General features: G+C 40.3%; 1 protein-coding gene across 1 annotated transcript in view; it reads left to right on the forward strand.

The window, feature by feature from the left end:
• LOC126191254 (ribosome biogenesis protein BOP1 homolog) overlaps positions 1–18,974 on the forward strand; it is a 95,653-nt gene that overhangs the window by 12,587 nt on the left and 64,092 nt on the right. Inside the window, exon 4 of the mRNA XM_049932064.1 lies at positions 11,686–11,803. Within this exon, the coding sequence (XP_049788021.1) occupies positions 11,686–11,803 (118 nt within the window). The remainder of the gene's footprint in view (positions 1–11,685; positions 11,804–18,974) is intronic.

Raw genomic sequence — 18,974 nt, forward strand, 5'->3', positions numbered from 1 at the left:
ACAAACTGATCTATAGTGTAGATAAGGGTCTGAATTAAATTGGAAAGTTATAATTTGAGTCTGAATTGAAATCAGCAAGTGTGTCTTTCGTTGTTATGATCTCCGGTCTGATGAATGGTTTGATGCAGCCATCCACACTAGTTACCCTGTGCAAGCCTCTTCATATCTGAATAACTCTTGCAACCTACATCCTCATAAATGTGTTTGCTGTAGTCAAGACTTAATTTCCCTGTATTACTTTTGCTCTCCACACTTCCCTCCATTACTGGATTGAGTATTTCTGGGTGTCACAGGATGTGTGCTGTAGGTACTCTCTCTCTCTTCTTCTTCTTCTTCTTCTTTTTTTTTTTTAAGCCAACTCTGCATTAGTTGTATGATTGACCATCTAATCTACAGCATCATTCTCAAGCAATACATTTGAAAAGTTAGCTTTTCCTTCTTGTCTGTCATGTTTTTCATTTTGGTATAAGATTACACTCCACACAAATATGTTCGGAAAAAAGAAATTGAATCCTGTGTATGGGGGGGGGGGGGGGGGGGCGCTGGGGCATACATAGGTGTGTGTGTTTGTGTGTGTGTGTGTGTGTGCGCGTGCGTGCGAGCGTGCGCGCGCGCTTATGCATGGTGGATGGGTATGTGGGAGCCTCCTCTGTGCTGAGTAGCAATCTGTCCTTTTCATGTTATTCCATTCTGGATTTTCCAGTGTTTTAAATTTTGTCAGGAGAGTATACCAGCCATTTGTTAGCACAAATGTTTATATTGGTGACAATTGTCTTGATGGAAGTACTTAACAGCGTCAAATTGGTGGTTTAGAGTTTGAAAACCCTTTCAGTTATGCTCCATACATTGTAATCCAGAGGATTTCAATCAGAGCTGTTGGGACACAAAAATTCCACACATCAAAACATATCAAAATAATTTTCTGACATCCTGTTTTGCATCCAGTGGCTCACATGAGTTGACTCTCTCTCTCTCTCTCTCTCTCTTTTTAATGTGGGGAGATAACATGACACCCACTGCCACAATATTTAGCAAGTGAAGGCAGGCGAAATATTTTCTTCTGGTTTCCGTGTGTGTGTGTGTGTGTGTGTGTGTGTGTGTGTGTGTGTGTGTGCAGAGTCATTTCTTTGGTTGGCTTTTTTGTCTACCATAAAAATATTCTTGTCAGAAAAGAATCTTAACCCACCCCCAACATCGTTTTTTAGTGGTCACAGAAGAAAATGTCAGCTCCTGAGTCACACTGCTCTAGCAGTCTTGAGTAGCACTTGTCTTACATCCTATGTGTAGGATTTGTATGTTGAAGATTCTCTTTGACAATTCAACACTTTGTTGGTTTGCTTACACTTATGACCCTGTCAGTGACTGCTATGGGGTATTTTAAATGAGCAGTTGAGCTCTTTGAACGACGAATTTTCAAGTGCTGCTCCTCTGCTGGTGCACTAGAATCTTTCTTACAATGTTCCGAAGCTGAATGTTCTATCACATCATCATGAACTGCAGATTTCAAGTATTTAAAGCAGCAGAATTGTATCTGCTGCTGAGCTCCTACTGCGAAGACCTTTGACAATCACAGCATTTTTATCAAACTCTGCACCTCGTTTCAACATCTTAGCCATTGACATTAAGGCCATTTACCAGTCAGTGATGAGACTGTTGATATAAACTTCTGACAGAAGAAAAATCTCACAGGAAATTAAATTTAAATTTGCCTTTATTTTGGTGATGCACCCTCCACTTACATTTAGTCCACAAACCCTGTGTTGAGGTTCTAGTAGTTTCTAGGAAGGTGGAAGCATTTCTCCATTACCTTCCTCATATCTGTTGTCAAGTGTGTGTTGTTATGTTTGGGAATGAAAAAGGGGAGGTTACAATGTATGCAAATTATTACTGCTCAAATACACACATCAAAAAAAGTTTGGCATCACCCCGGTTCCCAAAACTCCTGAAGATAGGCGTGGTCTGTGGATATTGTATCACAGACACTGTCACTTTGACTGTTCAGAGATGTCACTAAACCCGCCAAAAGATGTAAGCAACTTTGTGTGAGCAGCACCTGTTGGACTTAGGGGGTCCGACAGCCAATCAGTTCCAGTCATTCCACCAGGAAGGAGGTAAACCACTCGTGTTGTCTGTAGTTCAACCATGCCTAGAAGTTCAGTACTGCAGTTTGATCGCGTCCGCATTGTTACTTTCTGCCAGGAAGGGCTCTCAACAAGGGAAGTGTCCAGGCGTCTCTTGAGTGAACCAAAGCGATGTTGTTCAGACATGGAGGAGATAGAGAGAGACAGGAACAGTTGATGACATGCCTCGCTCAGGCTGCCCAAGGGCTACTACTGCAGTGGATGACCTCTACCTACAGAGAATGGCTCGGTGGAACCCTGACAGCAACTCCACCATATTGAATAATGCTTTTTGTGCAGCCACAGGATGTTGTGTTATGACTCATACTGTGCGCAATAGGCTGCATGATGCGCAACTCCACTCCCAATGTCCATGGCGAGGTCCATCTTTGCAACCACGAAACCATGCGGTGCAGTACAGATGGGCCCAACAACATGCCGAATGGACCACTCAGGATTGGCATCACGTTCTCTTCACTGATGAATGTCACATATGCCTTCAACCAGACAATCATCAGAGACGTGTTTGGAGGCAACCTGGTCAGGCTGAACACCTTAGACATACTGTCCAGTGACTGCAACAAGTTGGAGGTTCCCTGCTGTTTTGGGGTGGCTTAATGTGGGGCCGATGTATGCCACTGGTGGTCATGGAAGGTGCCGTAATGGCTGTACGATACATGAATGCCATCCTCCAACCGGTAGTGCAACCATATTGGTGAGGAATTCGTTTTCATGGGCGGCAGTATGCGTGCCCATTGTGCACCTCTTGTGAGTGAGTTCCTTCAGGATAACGACATCGCTCTACTGGAGAGGCCAGCATGTCCTCCAGACATGAACCCTATCGAACGTGCCCGGGATAGATTGAAAAGGGCTGTTTATGCACAACGTGATCCACCAACCCTTTTGAGGGATCTACGCCAAATCGCCATTGAGGAGTGGGACATTCTGGAGTTCCCTTGATGAACTTGTGGATAGTATACCACAATGAATACAGGCATGAATCAATGCAAGAGGATGTGCTACTGCGTATTAGAGGTACCGGTGTGTAGAGCAATCTGAACCACCACCTCTGAAGGTCTTGCTGTATGGTGGTGCAACATACAATGTGTGGTTTTCATGAGCAATAAAAAGAGCAGAAATTATATTTATGTTGATCTCTATTCTAATTTTCTGTACAGGTTTCAGTACTCTCGGAACTGAGGTGATGCAATACTTTTTTTGATGTGTGTAGCACTGAAACGGCAGACGTAGCATAGCAGCACATTCAACAGATACATCACTAAAAGTGTTGAGAGCTGTCTGTTAGTGACATGGGAAGGTATTTTTGACGTAACATATATCATTAAATACGCACTATAATATCCAGGAATTCTATGACCCTGCCCCTCCTTAAACTGCTGTTGAAATTCTTGTAATGAAAATTTATTTCCCTAACAAGATTCAAACCAACTAATTTGTGGTTGACTACCACCAAGCTGATATGTTATGGATTTGGTTAATGCAGGAAGTTTTTTAACACTTTAAGTATTGAAACAAAAATCTCCGTGGAAGAATGAAGGCTCTTAAAAATGGGATATTTTATTTTAACTGTGAATGTGTTGTACTGAACTTGTGTGAACCTGTTAGTGCATGATGAACTGGTCATCTTATCTGTGTAAAAGGTTTTCCTCAGACAATTCACATATCCAAATATGTTGTAGTGCATATTTATTAACATTTCAAAATTGTTGTGAAACACATCCTCACACATTTGATATCCACTAATGCAGGGGCGGGCAGGAATCCTGCACGTGTGTGGTGCACTTGCTCGTGTGCAGTTAATAGGTGTTCTGTGTGCACACAGGGGCAAGCTGGCCACTCGCTTCTCTCCCCTCCCCACCATACCAACTCTCTGCTCCTTCCTCTGTAATGTGTGGTCGCCCCTCCCCCCCCCCCCCCCCCCCCCCCAGCTTACTTTATTGAATGAAGGCATAAGGTTAGTAGGAGTGCTTGAAAGAAATCATGCTTTGAAAGAGTACCTATTACCTACGATATGTTTTATTTAATTATCACAGGTGGAGTTTACAATACGTTCCTAATGTCTGGAACAAAATTTCTACATACGGACAAACGCAAACAGTTACCTAAATTTTCATCACTGATGTTTGCTCTTAACCGAGACTTATTAATTTTCATAACAGAAAAAAATCTCTCACAAACATATGTTGAGCCAAACATTGACATTATCTTCGCGGCTTCATGATGGAGACGAGGAAACTCTTGCTGTGGAAAGTCTTGATAAGAGTCTATTACACGTTGTGCCAAGAGGAACTTGTCTCTCAGACGAGAATTACACTGTAGATCTATTAATTCCATTTGCAAAGTGGGATGAATATCATCTACAGAAACAGCAAATGGTCTTGAGAACCATTCAAAAGCTTGGGATAAATATGATATATCCCCAAATCGCTTGAGAAATTCCTCTCTTATTGCACTAAGTACAGAAACATACTCTTTACAATTCTCTTCCTGTACAGTAGACAGAGTAGGGAAATGCACTGCGTTTCCTGACGAGAGCTGTCGTTCCCATAGCTCTAGCTTGCTAGTGAAAGCTTGCACCTTTTCAGCCATTTCATAAATTAGCTGATTTTCTCCTTGCAAACTTGTGTTCAATGCATTCATGTGTCCGGCAATGTCCACTAGAAATACAAGGTCGACAACCCACTCTGGATCTTCTAACTTGGGATCGTACCTTCCTTTGTCCTTTAAAAACTGATTTATTGGTATTCTCAGCTCAAAAGATCTTTCTAGTACATTACCGATGCTAAGCCAGCGGCCTTCACTGTGGTATTGTATGTCACTGTACTCTTCCCCAATTTCAGCTAAGTATGTCTGAAACTGTCTTTGTGTAATCCCGTGGGATCTCCAATAATTTACTGCCTGAATAACCACTTGCATGATGTCCCCCCAGTTTTGCTGCTTTTGCACAGAGTACTTCTCGGTGCAAAATGCAGAGGATGCTGTACAATGATTCTTTTGTACGCTGAGGCTTTTTCCTTAGTAATCCAACAAATGCCATTTGTTCCCCTTTCATTGCAGGTGCTCCGTCTGTTGTCACTGACACCAAACGTTCCCAGTTTAAGCCAACTGAATCGACAGCTTCTTCAACGGTTTTTAGGATGTGCGCGCCGGTAGTCGTGCTTTTTAAAGATATCATATCCAAAAAATCCTCTGTTATGTGCACACCGCAGACATAAATCACTAATTGCACGGTGTCTGAAATATATGTGGACTCATCAAGTGCGATGGAAAATGCAATAAACTCCTTCGCTGCACTCCTTAATTGATGGTAAACGTCACCTGCCATGGCATTTATACGAAGACTTACAGTCCGCTGAGAAAGAGTGATAGCTCGAAACTGATTTGTATTCAGTGGTGTCATTGTTGCACTCCTTTATAAACTCACCTTCAGCAAATGGTTTTCCAGCTGTCACTATATTAAGCGCAATCTTATGACTTGCATGTACCGCTGGGCTATCATTGTTGTTGTCCTGAAAAATTGAAAACAGTGCTCCATAAAATGTTAAATCAGTTAGTTGAGAGACATGACGAAAGAAAGTTGCAGATCTCTTGTGACAACAGCAACTTACATTAGATTCATGTAGTATTGTCAGATCGCTCTTCTTAAGGTCAGTCAATTTCCCCATCCGCTCAGAATCCGACAGCAAATTGTACTCATCCTTGTGAAATTTATTACAATGGCTTTCAATACTAAACTTCCGCTGACCAGCGAAAATACTGCCACATACGAAACATTTTGAATTTTCACGTTTTTGCACAAAGAAAAAATGATTCTCCCATTCCTTTTTAAAAGATAATAAATTTCCACTTCTTCGATTCCTTGATTCACTCTGCATTTTCCAGTTCTGTAAATACAGTGTTCACTATGTAGTGGTCGCTTCGCATCAATGTCCACAGGTTAGCCGTAACCTGCTGGCTGTCGCCACTGCCCCGGTCGACAATAGCACGTGAGCAGCACACATGCAGCGCTGTGCGCTCGTGAGCCGCGTGCAACGTTTGCCCACCCCTGCACTAATTATAAGGATCCCATTGAGACTGAAGCATTGAACAGTCTTCAATCCCACCTATCTGTAGGTCACTTCAGCATGTCTTGGAATCCAACAATGTATATCCCTGATACATCTGTTATCCATTAAAAAGCTACATGTCTTACTCACCTCCATTTTATTTTTATTATGTCATTTCATTTTCCACTCCTGTCTGTTCCTAATAAATTTATATGTTTCATTGTAACTCCTAGTAAATCTTAATACACTTTATTCTGTTGCTCACTCAGCGGTCATTTTTTAATGTTTTTCACATTAAAATTCTGTGTTCATTTGCTAAAAGACAAAACTGACATTACACACTATTTCAACACTTTACTTTTGAGAGACATTAGAAGTGACTGTTTAATTTACTTTTGCTTTCTTGTTTATTTATATTGCCATTAACTTGCTTCATGGCTTCATTGTTAATCTGAATAATTTTCATTAAAGTTTTGATATACAAAGTATGAGACACGTGTCATGAAAATGAGTCCATGTTGTTATCAGAGACACATTGTAACTATATACCCTAAGAAATGTAGTGTTTGTGCTGGCACTTATCTCAATCATTTCACAGAGTACAAAGTGCATTCCTAAACTTAATATGTAATTCTAATTGTTCTACACCTTTTCCCAGTAGGGTATTACAAAGGGCTTGGACACTGAATCCAGAACTGTGGCAATCATGAGTTTTAACATGCTGTTCTTTCCTCTTTATGGACTAAATTCTGATTTACAATATTAGATCCCCCTGCCTTCAGTTAGGGCTCAATGACATGAAAATATTGTCGATGCTGTTCTTGTCTTTCAATGTAGGTAAAATTGTGTGTGTCAGAAAATTGGAAAGATTTCCATGGATCGTGTTTGGCATACTTTCTTCAACCCAGATAAATTTGTACTGGACCCACTACCATAAAGAACAGATTCTGTACTTGTTATTAATACTTGTGGTGGCAAAATATGTGGGAATATAATATCTGAATTATAATGCGTTAATCAAAATTATATTAACTCTCAGATGGCCAAAACAGTTAATTAACTTTACACACATCTATAAATGAAATGTATCGAATGTGTCAAATGACAAGCTGCAAATGCTAAATACCTGTGAACTCTACCTGTTCACCATCATGTTCAACACACAAAAACCAACAATTAACAGCAGCATTTAAAGCCCGTACACACATTTAACTGAGAATGGATATCACAACCCATATATGGTCCTTTAGGTCATTCATGTCATGAACTTTCCGATTGTAAATGTGCTCCTTTACCGAGGCCCATAACCAGAAATCGCATGGTGTTAAGTCAGGAGATTGTAGAGGCCAGCACAATGGCCTATAACAACCAATCCATTGACTTGGAAATGTTGCACTGAGAAACTAACAGTATGGGCCCATTAAATGGAGCGCCATCATTGGAAATAAGCTGAATGGCAGATTTCTAGTGGTTGTTCACCAATGGTGTAACATTACAGCATCTGTATGTACATGTTAGAAGTTACTGCTCCTGTATCAAAAAAGTAGGGTCCAGTGACTCCAACATCGGTCACAGCACACCAAACATTCACTTTTGGGCAGTCATGTTCATGCAACTGAATGACTTAATGGTTTTTGGTGGCCCAGAAAATTGTTTTATGTTGGTTCACAAAACCACTTGTTAAAAAGTGGCTTCATCACTGAATACTATTACATTCACAATATGTTGCCGGATATTTGTCATTTCAATTAAAATTGGACAGCATTTATCTTGCTTACATTTCTGTGCCAGTGTTAAAGCTTGGGGGACGTGGGTGTGGTATGGTCACATCCCAAGGTCATGTTTCATGATGTGCCACACTGTTTTTTGAGGAATTCTTGTTCCTAATTTGCATTGTACACTTGATTTTTAAGGTGTTCACATCTTCATTATCTTGGCAGCCCTGCATTGCCTTGATAGTTCTTAGTTGCCGATGCAGTATCCACAAACTTCTTGTGGGTGCGGTACTGTGTGAAACAGCTTGGTGGTTCATGTGCAGTTTGCTGCCTGAACTTCCCATGGACAAGAGTCGGCAAACGATACACTTCAATCATGCTTGCTGCAAATCTTTGTGGCTTTAGTGTCAATCATTCAGCCAGTATGTCTAACTAAAAAATGAAGAGACTGAAGATGTTACAATGATAAACTGTGCAACTACTAAAAATACAACATAACACGTTACATTACATTCAGTAGATTATTTCTGCCCTACTGCTCACCGGTGTGGGATCCGTACCAGATAGGATTGATAGAAGAGATAGAGAAGAACCAACGGAGAGCAGCGCGCTTCGTTACAGGATCATTTAGTAATCGCGAAAGTGTTACGGAGATGATAGATGAACTCCAGTGGAAGACTCTGCAGGAGAGACGCTCAGTAGCTCGGTACGGGCTTTTGTTCAAGTTTCGAGATCATACCTTCACCGAGGAGTCAAGCAGTATATTGGTCCCTCCTATGTATATCTCGCGAAGAGACCATGAGGATAAAATCAGAGAGATTAGAGCCCACATAGAGGCATACTGACAATCTTTCTTTCCACAAACAGTAAGAGACTGGAATAGAAGGGAGAACCAGTAGAGGTACTCAAAGTACCCTCCGCCACACACCGTCAGGTGGCTTGCGGAGTATGGATGTAGGAGTAGATGTGGTGGGCCTCTACACGTTTCCTTTGACCCAGAAGTTAGCCAGTATGATAAGCTTTGATGTGAACGAAATATGTAGTTGTGGAATGTTTCACAATTTGCTGATGACTGTATGTTATGTATTACAAGGGTTGTTCTGAAAGTAATGGCTCCTATTTTTATTCATGGAAACTACAGGAGATACATAATCACAACAGCACAACTAAATAGAGCAATATTTCAGCTACAGGGTGTCATTTTTCCACAATGTCACCACTATTCATTATGCACTTTTGCCATTGATGAACCAGAGGCTACATGCTGCACTTGTAAAAATTGGAACCAGCTAAGGCTAACCACTTCCTTACATCAATGACCTTTCATCAGTAACATTACCAGATGCCAAGTTTGTTTTGTTTGCCGATGATACAAACATTGCAATAAATAGCAAATCAAGTGTAGTCTTAGAAAGATCAGCCAATAAAATATTTGTGGATATTAATCACTGGTTCCTAGTCAGTTCTTTGTCACTAAACTTTGAAAAAACACACTACATGCAGTTCAGAACTTGTAAGGGGTGTCCCAAGAGTATATGTCTAACATACGATGACAAGAAGATAGAAGAAGTGGACAGTGTTAAATTCTTGGGATTACAGCTTGATAATAAATTCAACTGGGAGGAGCACACCACAGAACTGCTGAAGCGTCTTAACAAATCTCTGTTTGCAATGCGAATTTTGTCAGACATAGGGGATATAAAAATGAAGAAGCTGGCATACTATGCTTACTTTCATTCCATAATGTGATATGGTATTATTTTTTGGGGTAATTCATCAAGCCAAGCTAAAGTTTTCCGGGCACAAAAACGTGCAGTAAGAATTATATGTGGTGTGAACTCAAGAACATCCTGCAGAAGCCTGTTTAGGGAACTAGGGATACTAACTACTGCTTCCCAATATATTTATTCCTTAATGAAATTTGTCATTAAAAATATATCACTTTTTCAAACCAACAGCTCAATTCATGGAATCAATACTAGAAATAAGAATAATCTTCACAAGGATTTAAAGTCACTTAGTCTTGTACAAAAAGGTGTGCATTATTCAGGAACACACATTTTCAATAACTTGCCAGCAGCCATAAAAAGCTTAATAACCAATGAAATTGAGTTTAAGAGAAGCCTAAAGGATTTATTGGTGGCCAACTCCTTCTACTCCATTGATGAATTTCTTAGTAAAACCAACTGATTTGTATATAAGTACAACATAACTTCTGCACAATTTCAGTGCAGTAATGTGTTCATTGAAAATTTGTGTGTATGTGTGTTTGTGTGTGTGTGTGTGTGTGTGTGTGTGTGTGTGTAATCTAACTTCTGCACCATTTCAGTGTAGTAATGTGTTCATTGTAAATAAGTATTACAGTAGTTGTATTACATGTTTATTACCTTATAAATAAATAAAAAACCTTTTTATTTTAAATTCAGTGCATTATTATTTGTAAAATGAATCTTAGTGTTCATTAAAAAATGACGATCATTCCACTTGGGACCTGTGGAATGGTACATTAGCTTATTTGTTTTAGTTGTAAATATTTGTCATGTATTGTTGTTTTTCTGACATGTTCCACATCCTGGAGGACCACCTCACTACGGATCAATTGGAATGAAAGTTAAAAAAACACCCAGCATCTGAATCCTGAAAATGTTGGACACACAGTCCATCTTTCAGAAGGACAAAGAGATGGAAGTCTGAAGACGCTGAATCGGGATTGTAAGTTGGATGTTGCAAGACAGTCCAGCCAAATTTTGCAGTGAGTTACGTGGTCACAAAACTGCTGTGGGGCCTGGCATTATCATGTTGCACATGAAAGTTGATATTGTTCTCTGGCCTTACCCTGGAAACTAAGGCTTTCAGCTTGGTGTTGTCTTGTAGCATGCTGAATTGACAGTTTCTCCTGGCTCCAGGACATCCAAAAGAACAGCACCCTGGCTATCTCAGAAGACTGTGCACATCACTTCACCTGCAGACGGCTGTGACTAGAATTTCTTCTTTGACAGAGAATTCGCATGTTGCCATTCCATGGACTATCCTTTTGATTCCAGCTCGTAGTGGTGACACCACATCTCACCTCTGGTGATGATGCTTTTCAGAAAATCATCACCTTCAGCTTCATATTGGTCCAGCAGGTCCTGACAGTCTTCCATTTGATGAGTTTTTTGTTCTTCTGTAAGCATCTGCGGGTCCCATCTCACACAGACTTTGCGACTACAAAGTCGTTCTAACATTGTTTCCAAGGCATTATAGTCGACATTCAGCTTTTCGCACAATTCTCTGGTTGTTATCCGCTGATCAGCGTGCATGAGTTAATCCAGACGTTCTTTGTTGTGACAGATAACAGTGTGCAGAGTTGACCGGGCTGTGGTTTGTCATGCACACCACCTTTTCACCGCCTTTAGCAAGTGTAGATTGGTTTCAGTCAGCACAATTTGTTCAGCAGTGAGAAAATCAATTACACTTCACTGTTTTATATGTGTGTCCATATCAGACTCCATTTTGGAACACTCCTCTGCTGGCACCAACTACCACAGGACAACAGAACCACCTGCAAAAGAAAGAGGAAGGTTCAAGCATTAGCAGTACACCAATGACATCTGGCGTGGACATCCAAAGTCACCACAAAAAAATATGAGGCATTACTTTCAGAACAACCCTAGTGTGTTTCATAATCCTCATTTTATACCCCTCAAATAAGTGTTTCTAATTAATTTTTTTCCAAGCCTGCTGTGTATTTTGTGTAAACTTGTTTCTTTTCCAGTGATTAACATGTTTTTGTTCTTGTAGGCGAACTGTGAAAGATCCACAGACAGGCCAAGATGTAGTGCTTTGTGATGCTGATGTTGACCTTATTCAGAGGCTGCAGAGTTCAAAGATACCAGACGCTGAATTTGATGAATATGCGGTATGTTTTAACACTTCAGATTTATAAAGAATATGTTAAAAAAAATAACAGCAGTATTGAAAGGATAGATTGCTACTCACAGCATAGAGGAGGTGTTTAGTTGCAGAATGGCACAATGAAAAAGAATGCTGAAATATTTAGACACAACTCACTCACTCGTACATACTTTGCCACTGTCTCTATATGTTGGATTCTTGAGGCAGTGGTGTGTGTGTGTGTGTGTGTGTGTGTGTGTGTGTGTGAGAGAGAGAGAGAGAGAGAGAGAGAGAGAGAGAGAGAGAGAGAGAGAGAGAGAAGGACTTTATATGAAAGCTTCAATATTGTAGTGTACTTTTTCATGTGCCTGTCTGCGACTCAACACCACCTCTTTGTTGTTGTTCCATCCTGGACTTTTCATTGTTCAATTTAAAAATTAATCATTTTGTTATTTTTTTCTAGAGGTCAGTCTTAAAGTGTCTCTTTTTATTTGCATAGTGCAATAATGGAAGCTATTATTGTACAGTTCTGTAAATTAAGAATGCAAAAGTGATTAGTACCTATGAGGGGCATTTGAAAAGTCCGTGCAAAAATAGAAACTACTTACATGTTTCGGGTAAACCTTTTTCATTTTTTGACATAATCTCCTTTTAGACTTGCACACTTCATCCAGCACTTTTCTAATTTGTTGATTGCTTCCGAATAATAGGAATTGTCCAAGCCTGCAAAATAGCTATTAGTTGCTGTAATCACCTCCTCGTTTGAATAAAATCTTTGCCTCGCCAGCCATTTCTTCAAATTGCGGAACAAATAGTAGTCCGATGGAGCCAAGTCTGGAGAATAGGGGGGATGTGAAACGAGTTGGAAGCCTATTTCCATTAATTTCGTGACCACAACTGCTGAGGTGTGTGTTGGTGCAATGTCATGATGAAAAAGGACTTTTTTGCGGTCCAATCGCCGGCATTTTTCTTGCAGCTCGGTTTTCAAACAGTGCAATAATGATGAATAATATGCACCTGTAATAGTTTTACCCTTGTTAGATAGTCTATGAGGATTATCCCTTGCAAATCCCAAAAGACAGTTGCCATAACCTTTCCAAGCGGAGGACTGGTCTTCGCCTTTTTTGGTGCAGATTCTCCCTCGGTAACCCATTGTTTAGATTATTGTTTGATCTCAGGAGTATAGTAATGTATCCATGTATCATCCATAGTAACGAAACGGCACTTAAAGTCCTGTGGATTCTTCCTGAACAGATGCAAACCATCCTTGCGACACTTCACATGATTCCGTTTTTGGACAAGCGTGAGCAGTCGCGGAACCCATCGTGCGGATAGCTTTCTCATGTCCAAATGTTTATGCAAAATATTATGTACCAATTCATTCGAGATGCGTACAGCACTAGCAATCTCACACACCTTAACTCTTCTGTCATCCATCACCATATCATGGATTTTATCATTGATTTCGTCGAAACCTCCACAGGGCGTCCAGAACGTTCAGCATCACTTTTGCCCATATGGCCACTCCGAAAATTTTGAAACCATTTATAAACTGTTCTAATTAAAGATGCAGAATCACCTTAATGTTTATCAAGCTTCTCTTTATTCTCCTGAGGCGTTTTGCCTTTCATAAAGTGATGTTTAATCACGACATGAAAATTCTTCTTCGTCCATCTTTTGACAATCATTTGATTTCCTTGATTCACATGAATGCCAAACACAAAGAAATAGACCATTATGGCTGAAACTCGGTGTGCGTTCTTTCCAAAGATGCTACTAACTAAACATTACCTCGATAGGTGCCGCTGGTGCCATCTCTCGGACTTTGCATGGACTTTTCAAATGTCCCTCGTATTATAATGACTGCACAATTATGACCTTATAGAAATACAGTGGTCTCCCTTCTGCCTGTACACTATGTTCCTAATTATTATGCATAGCATAACAGTGCAAAAACACACACACACACACACACACACACTTGCACACAATCTTTAACCTGTTATAAAGGATGGTAGTGTCATTGGTGATTTATATTAAATAAAAATTGTTCCTTCTTTGTTCATATTTTTTGCCTCACTGCTTTGCAGCTACTTCGAAAAGTGAGCAAAACATTATTCAGCCATCAGTGGTTTCTGTTTCTACACTACATACCTTGCATCAGTGAGCTTCATTGAGCTTCATCAGCCTACTCGTTAGCAGTTTCTTCACGATCACTCATCAACAATAATACAAAATAACTTTATAAAGTAACATTTTTTAATGTACGAAGATTTTTATTTTCCTCTTCACTGAGCATTTTTGCAAAGAATCACTTTTCTCACTTGGAGAAAGTCTAAAATTAAACCTAGAATGGATAAAACAAGATGGAGCAGAAAGCTAAAATTACGAGACAAGAAACAGCAGTTGCAGAATTGCTGGACCTGACAAAAAATATTTTTTGTGTAATTGTTGAATAATATCACTTGCCATATTTGCAAAACTGTTATAAATGTCCCAAGGGTCAGCCGCAGTGAGTGGTTTGCAGTCTGCAGAACTAGCAAGTCTGTACACCCTTGCTCTGTATCAGTTCTGCAACACTATAGTGGCAACCTCGGTGCCATCTTCACCTTGTTTATCCCACCACCCTGTGTCCACACCTCAAAATACTACATGTGGAATCTTCACAAATCTCAGTCATCAGGGATCTTGTCCTCTTGGTTTTTAATCTTCTCTCACCCTATGTGTTCATTTCATATTTTTCTGTTGGTACTTGTCTTTACGTTACCTCTTTTCTCGGTGTTTCATCTCATTTCCTTTGACTTGTCACTGCCCTCTAAGTTCCCAGCTCTTCAAAATCATTTCTGTTCATATTTCAATTGACTCTTACCATCTGGCCCATGGATTAGTTGTTCCATATGTTGAACAGATGAGGAAATTTATACAATTTCCCAGTATGTAGATTTATTTTTGTTTTATTTACAAAATGTCTATCTTCTCATAACAACAATTTTTAGACTTAGTTTCTCAGATCTTTGGCATCATCATATTTTCTTATATCTATACACAAATGTATTGGGACCAAGACAAGAAGTGATTATATTTGTAAGAGTCCACATTTAATTCAGCTTTTCACAAATACAAGTCTACAGCCCAAGTCCAGTGTTATTTCTTGCAGTTTCATTAAGTGAACACGACAATAAATATGTAAAAGTGCAATATCTCCCACCTCCTCCTCTACAAAACAGTGCCCACGCAAATACCATGTTTCATGAATATTTAGCACTGTGAAGTTGTCCCACCCACTTCAGTAGTCAAGGTCTCTAACACACCTGTGTGTGGTGGCACTCAACTCTGAAGTAAAATGGTTCAAATCCTTGTTGTCAAAAATTTTCACCACCAATATTTAGCTGCATGAGGAGGATAGGTAATGGCATAAAGTTCCTAATCATCTACCTTTTTGCAATTGCTCTCAATTAAATTCCAAATGTCTCCGTAGTGTCTTGTGAAATGAAGGCACATGACACAGTTGATGGTGATCTGTCAGTCAGATGGGGACATTAAGTTCGGCAGCCCCTATGGTGCAACTCAAGAGGAGGAGACAATATGCCAGCATAGGGTTTCACTGTCTCCCGTCATCATTAACACGCACCAAACACTACACTGTACAAGGAGTCATTACAATTGCGCATATGACAGAGGTACACACTTGATACTTCATAACAGGTCAGAGGAAGGCAATGGCAAACCATGTCCATAAAACATCGCCTAGAACGACGATGTAGGATTCCTGCATCTGCTCCCATATTCTTATTTCTGCATAGGGGACTGCCTACACTTACCAGCGAAGCCCTCTCGGGCTTCCATCCAGGTGGCTCCTTAATATTCCGTGCTGTTTCAATGGATGTCACTTTCATCTTCTGGCGAAACGTTGAGATTATATGGGCATCAATTGCCCAGGGTTTTACTAAGCATCAGCTGCTGAGGTCAGTCTCTGTGTATAGCTGTTAATGAATGTTTTCATGCTGAACTTAGCCCTTGTCTTTGTTGAGGAGATTGTCATGGAGCCTGATCACAACTGATTCTTCAATAATGCTCTCCTACAAGCCCAGTAGCCCTACACAACATTTTTATTCTCTCTTATCCAAACATATATCCTTCATTGAGGCTGTTTTCTGCCACCACTGACTTCTCTCTATACTCCAGACGTACATATCTTGTGTGTTTCACATGATACACTGCTATGTTTGCCTGAGGTTCTAGAGACCACACTCACAAGGAATGCTGTGCACGCCGGGTAATTGCAGTTATGTTTGTCCTTCACCAAGTCAGGCATACCTACATGGTGAACAATGTAGGAAAAGACAGCTTGCTACTTACCATAAAGAAGACCGTTAAGTTGCAGACATGCACAATTAAAAGGCACTTACATAAAGGTTTTGGCTACAGCCTTCATCAGTAGAAGAGAGAGACACACTGTTCGTACACACAAGCAAGCATTCCGGCCTGAGATGCTAGAACTGGCAATCATATGTGCATAAGATATTCTTGCTTGTGTGTGTGTGTGTGTGTGTGTGTGTGTGTGTGTCTTTTACTAATGAAGGTCATGACTGAAAGCTTTATGCAAGTGTCTTTTAATTGTGCCTGTCTGCAACTTAATGTGTCTTCTTTATGGTAAGTAGCAATCTGTATTTTCCTACGTTGTTGATATTCCTACCTGGAGATTACATTGTTTGATTTTGTTTGTTTGTGGTGGTCAAAAGGTGGCTCTGATGATGTCCCCCAAGGATTCTTGCAATTTTGGGTAAAAGACACTCAGTATGGTGGATAGAGGTGAGCTTCTCTTTCTCTACCTCTTGTTTGCAGGTGTTTGTATAACTCACATTATTTTACCCTATCTAATCTGAATTTTGCTGTACAATTTTGGCAAAACACGTCTTCAGGGTTTTCAGCTCTTCTGAGAGGCTGTCTTTGTCACAAGTGGCATGTGCCCTGTGAACTAGAGTTGTAGAACAATGTACCACTGCACTGGGTGATGACTGCTTGTTACATGTAGGTACAGATCTGTGTAGGACTTCTTTCTCTAGACTGTATGTTGTAAAAAACTGTTTTTTATTCTTTATTTTTATTATTATATTGTCTAAAAATGTAAGACTTCCATTCTGTTATAGGCCCATCATGAACTTTATATTTTGACTGAGGATGTTCAAGTGGTCTAGGAACTCATTCAGGGTCCCTCTGTCATGTCCCCACATAACACAGGTTTCATTTACAAAATGGGAAATACCCCGGTGGAGCATGATCCCCCTTACTAGGGGGAAGGTCAGGGTGAGAGGTGAGGGAGTCTCCCCTTCTTTATATCACATGTAATTCCAAAACTTCACCAGAAGATGATGAGAGTGACACTCATTTAAACATCAGAATTTCAACACAGCCACCTAAATAGAAGCCTGGGAAGATTTCATTACACTGGTGTTTGTCCCCAGTTGGGACAACCCCTGAATGATTGTATAATTGCCCTGAATGATTGTATAATTGCCCCGAATGATTGCATAACTGTTGTTTCGCTCCAGTACAAAACACTGACACTGGTGAAATATCAGTTTACATATATATTGTATTAATTTGTATTCACAAATGTATTACATACCAATGATCTTTGTAACTGAATACAATGTAGTCTTAAATTCTTATGCTTGGTACAGCTCATTACATAGCCCCTTCCCCTCACCCAATTCCATAGCTTACGCACCAATCACTTCCCATCATTGTCACACAGGTAACCACTTGTCAACTGAAGTAGGTACTCTGCACATAGAGTGACTCAAATTAAACCCCTGACAACACACGTTGGTAACGGATTGCTTGTGAATCACTTCCTGTGTAGTTAAATAGGGCACTTCAATTTCCGATAGACCCACCAGTAAATCATTTGCAGTGCATTACAACGTGACTAGGTATCCATGTTGCCAAACAGTCTGAGAGGTATCGTGTCCTTGAACACAGCTCTCAGTCGTTTAGTTTGAAAATGAATGGGCAGGTCGTGAACATTAGCTATGTACGGGAAGTGAAAAAACATCCCATATTATAAAACTGCTAGCTCCCAGGTTACTGTAGAAAGGATTTGATAGAGGAAGCGTGGTGTGAAGTGAGGAGAAAAGTTCATATGACAGGTATGTAGCGTACTGCACAGTCATTTTTAAAATTAAATTACATCGACATCTACATCCATACTCCGCAAGCCACTTGACGGTGTGTAGCGGAGGGTACCCTGAGTACCTCTATCGGTTCTCCCTTCTATTCCGGTCTCATATTGTTCGTGGAAAGGAGGATTGTCGGTATGCTTCTGATTTTCTCTCTGATTTTATCCTCATGGTCTCTTCGCGAGATATACGTAGGAGGGAGCAATATACTGCTTGACTCTTCGCTGAAGGTATGTTCTCGAAACTTTAACAAAAGCCTGTACCGAGCTACTGAGCGTCTCTCCTGCAGAGTCTTCCACTGGAGTTTATCTATCAGCTCCGTAACGCTTTCGCGATTACTAAATGATCCTGTAACGAAGCGCGCTCTCTCCGTTGGATCTTCTCTATCTCTTCTATCAACCCTATCTGGTATGGATCCCACACTGCTGAGCAGTATTCATGCAGTGGGCGAACAAGCGTACTGTAACCTACTTCCTTTGTTTTCAGATTGCATTTCCTTAGGATTCTTCCAATGGATCTCTGTCCGGCATCTGCTTTACCGACGATCAACTTTTTACGATCATTCCATTTTAAATCACTCCTAATGTGTACTCCCAGATAATTTATGAAATTAACTGCTTCCAGTTACTGACCTGCTATATTGTAGCTAAATGATAAGGGAACTATCTTTCTATGTATTCGCAGCACATTACACTTGTCTCCATTGAGATTCAGTTGCCATTCCCTGCACCATGTGTCAATTAGCTGCAGATCCTCCTGCATTTCAGTACAATTTTCCATTGTTACAACCTCTCGATACACCACAGCATCATCCGCAAAAAGCCTCAGTGAACTTCCGATGTCATCCACAAGGTCATTTATGTATATTGTGAATAGCAACGGTCCTACGACACACCCCTGCGGCACACCTGAAATCACTCTTACTTCGGAAGACTTCTCTCCATTGACAATGAGATGCTGCATTCTGTTATCTAGGAACTCTTCAATCCAATCACACAATTGGTCTGACAGTCC

The sequence above is a fragment of the Schistocerca cancellata genome, chromosome 6 (assembly GCF_023864275.1).
Source record: "Schistocerca cancellata isolate TAMUIC-IGC-003103 chromosome 6, iqSchCanc2.1, whole genome shotgun sequence".
In the NCBI taxonomy this organism is placed as follows: domain Eukaryota; kingdom Metazoa; phylum Arthropoda; class Insecta; order Orthoptera; family Acrididae; genus Schistocerca; species Schistocerca cancellata.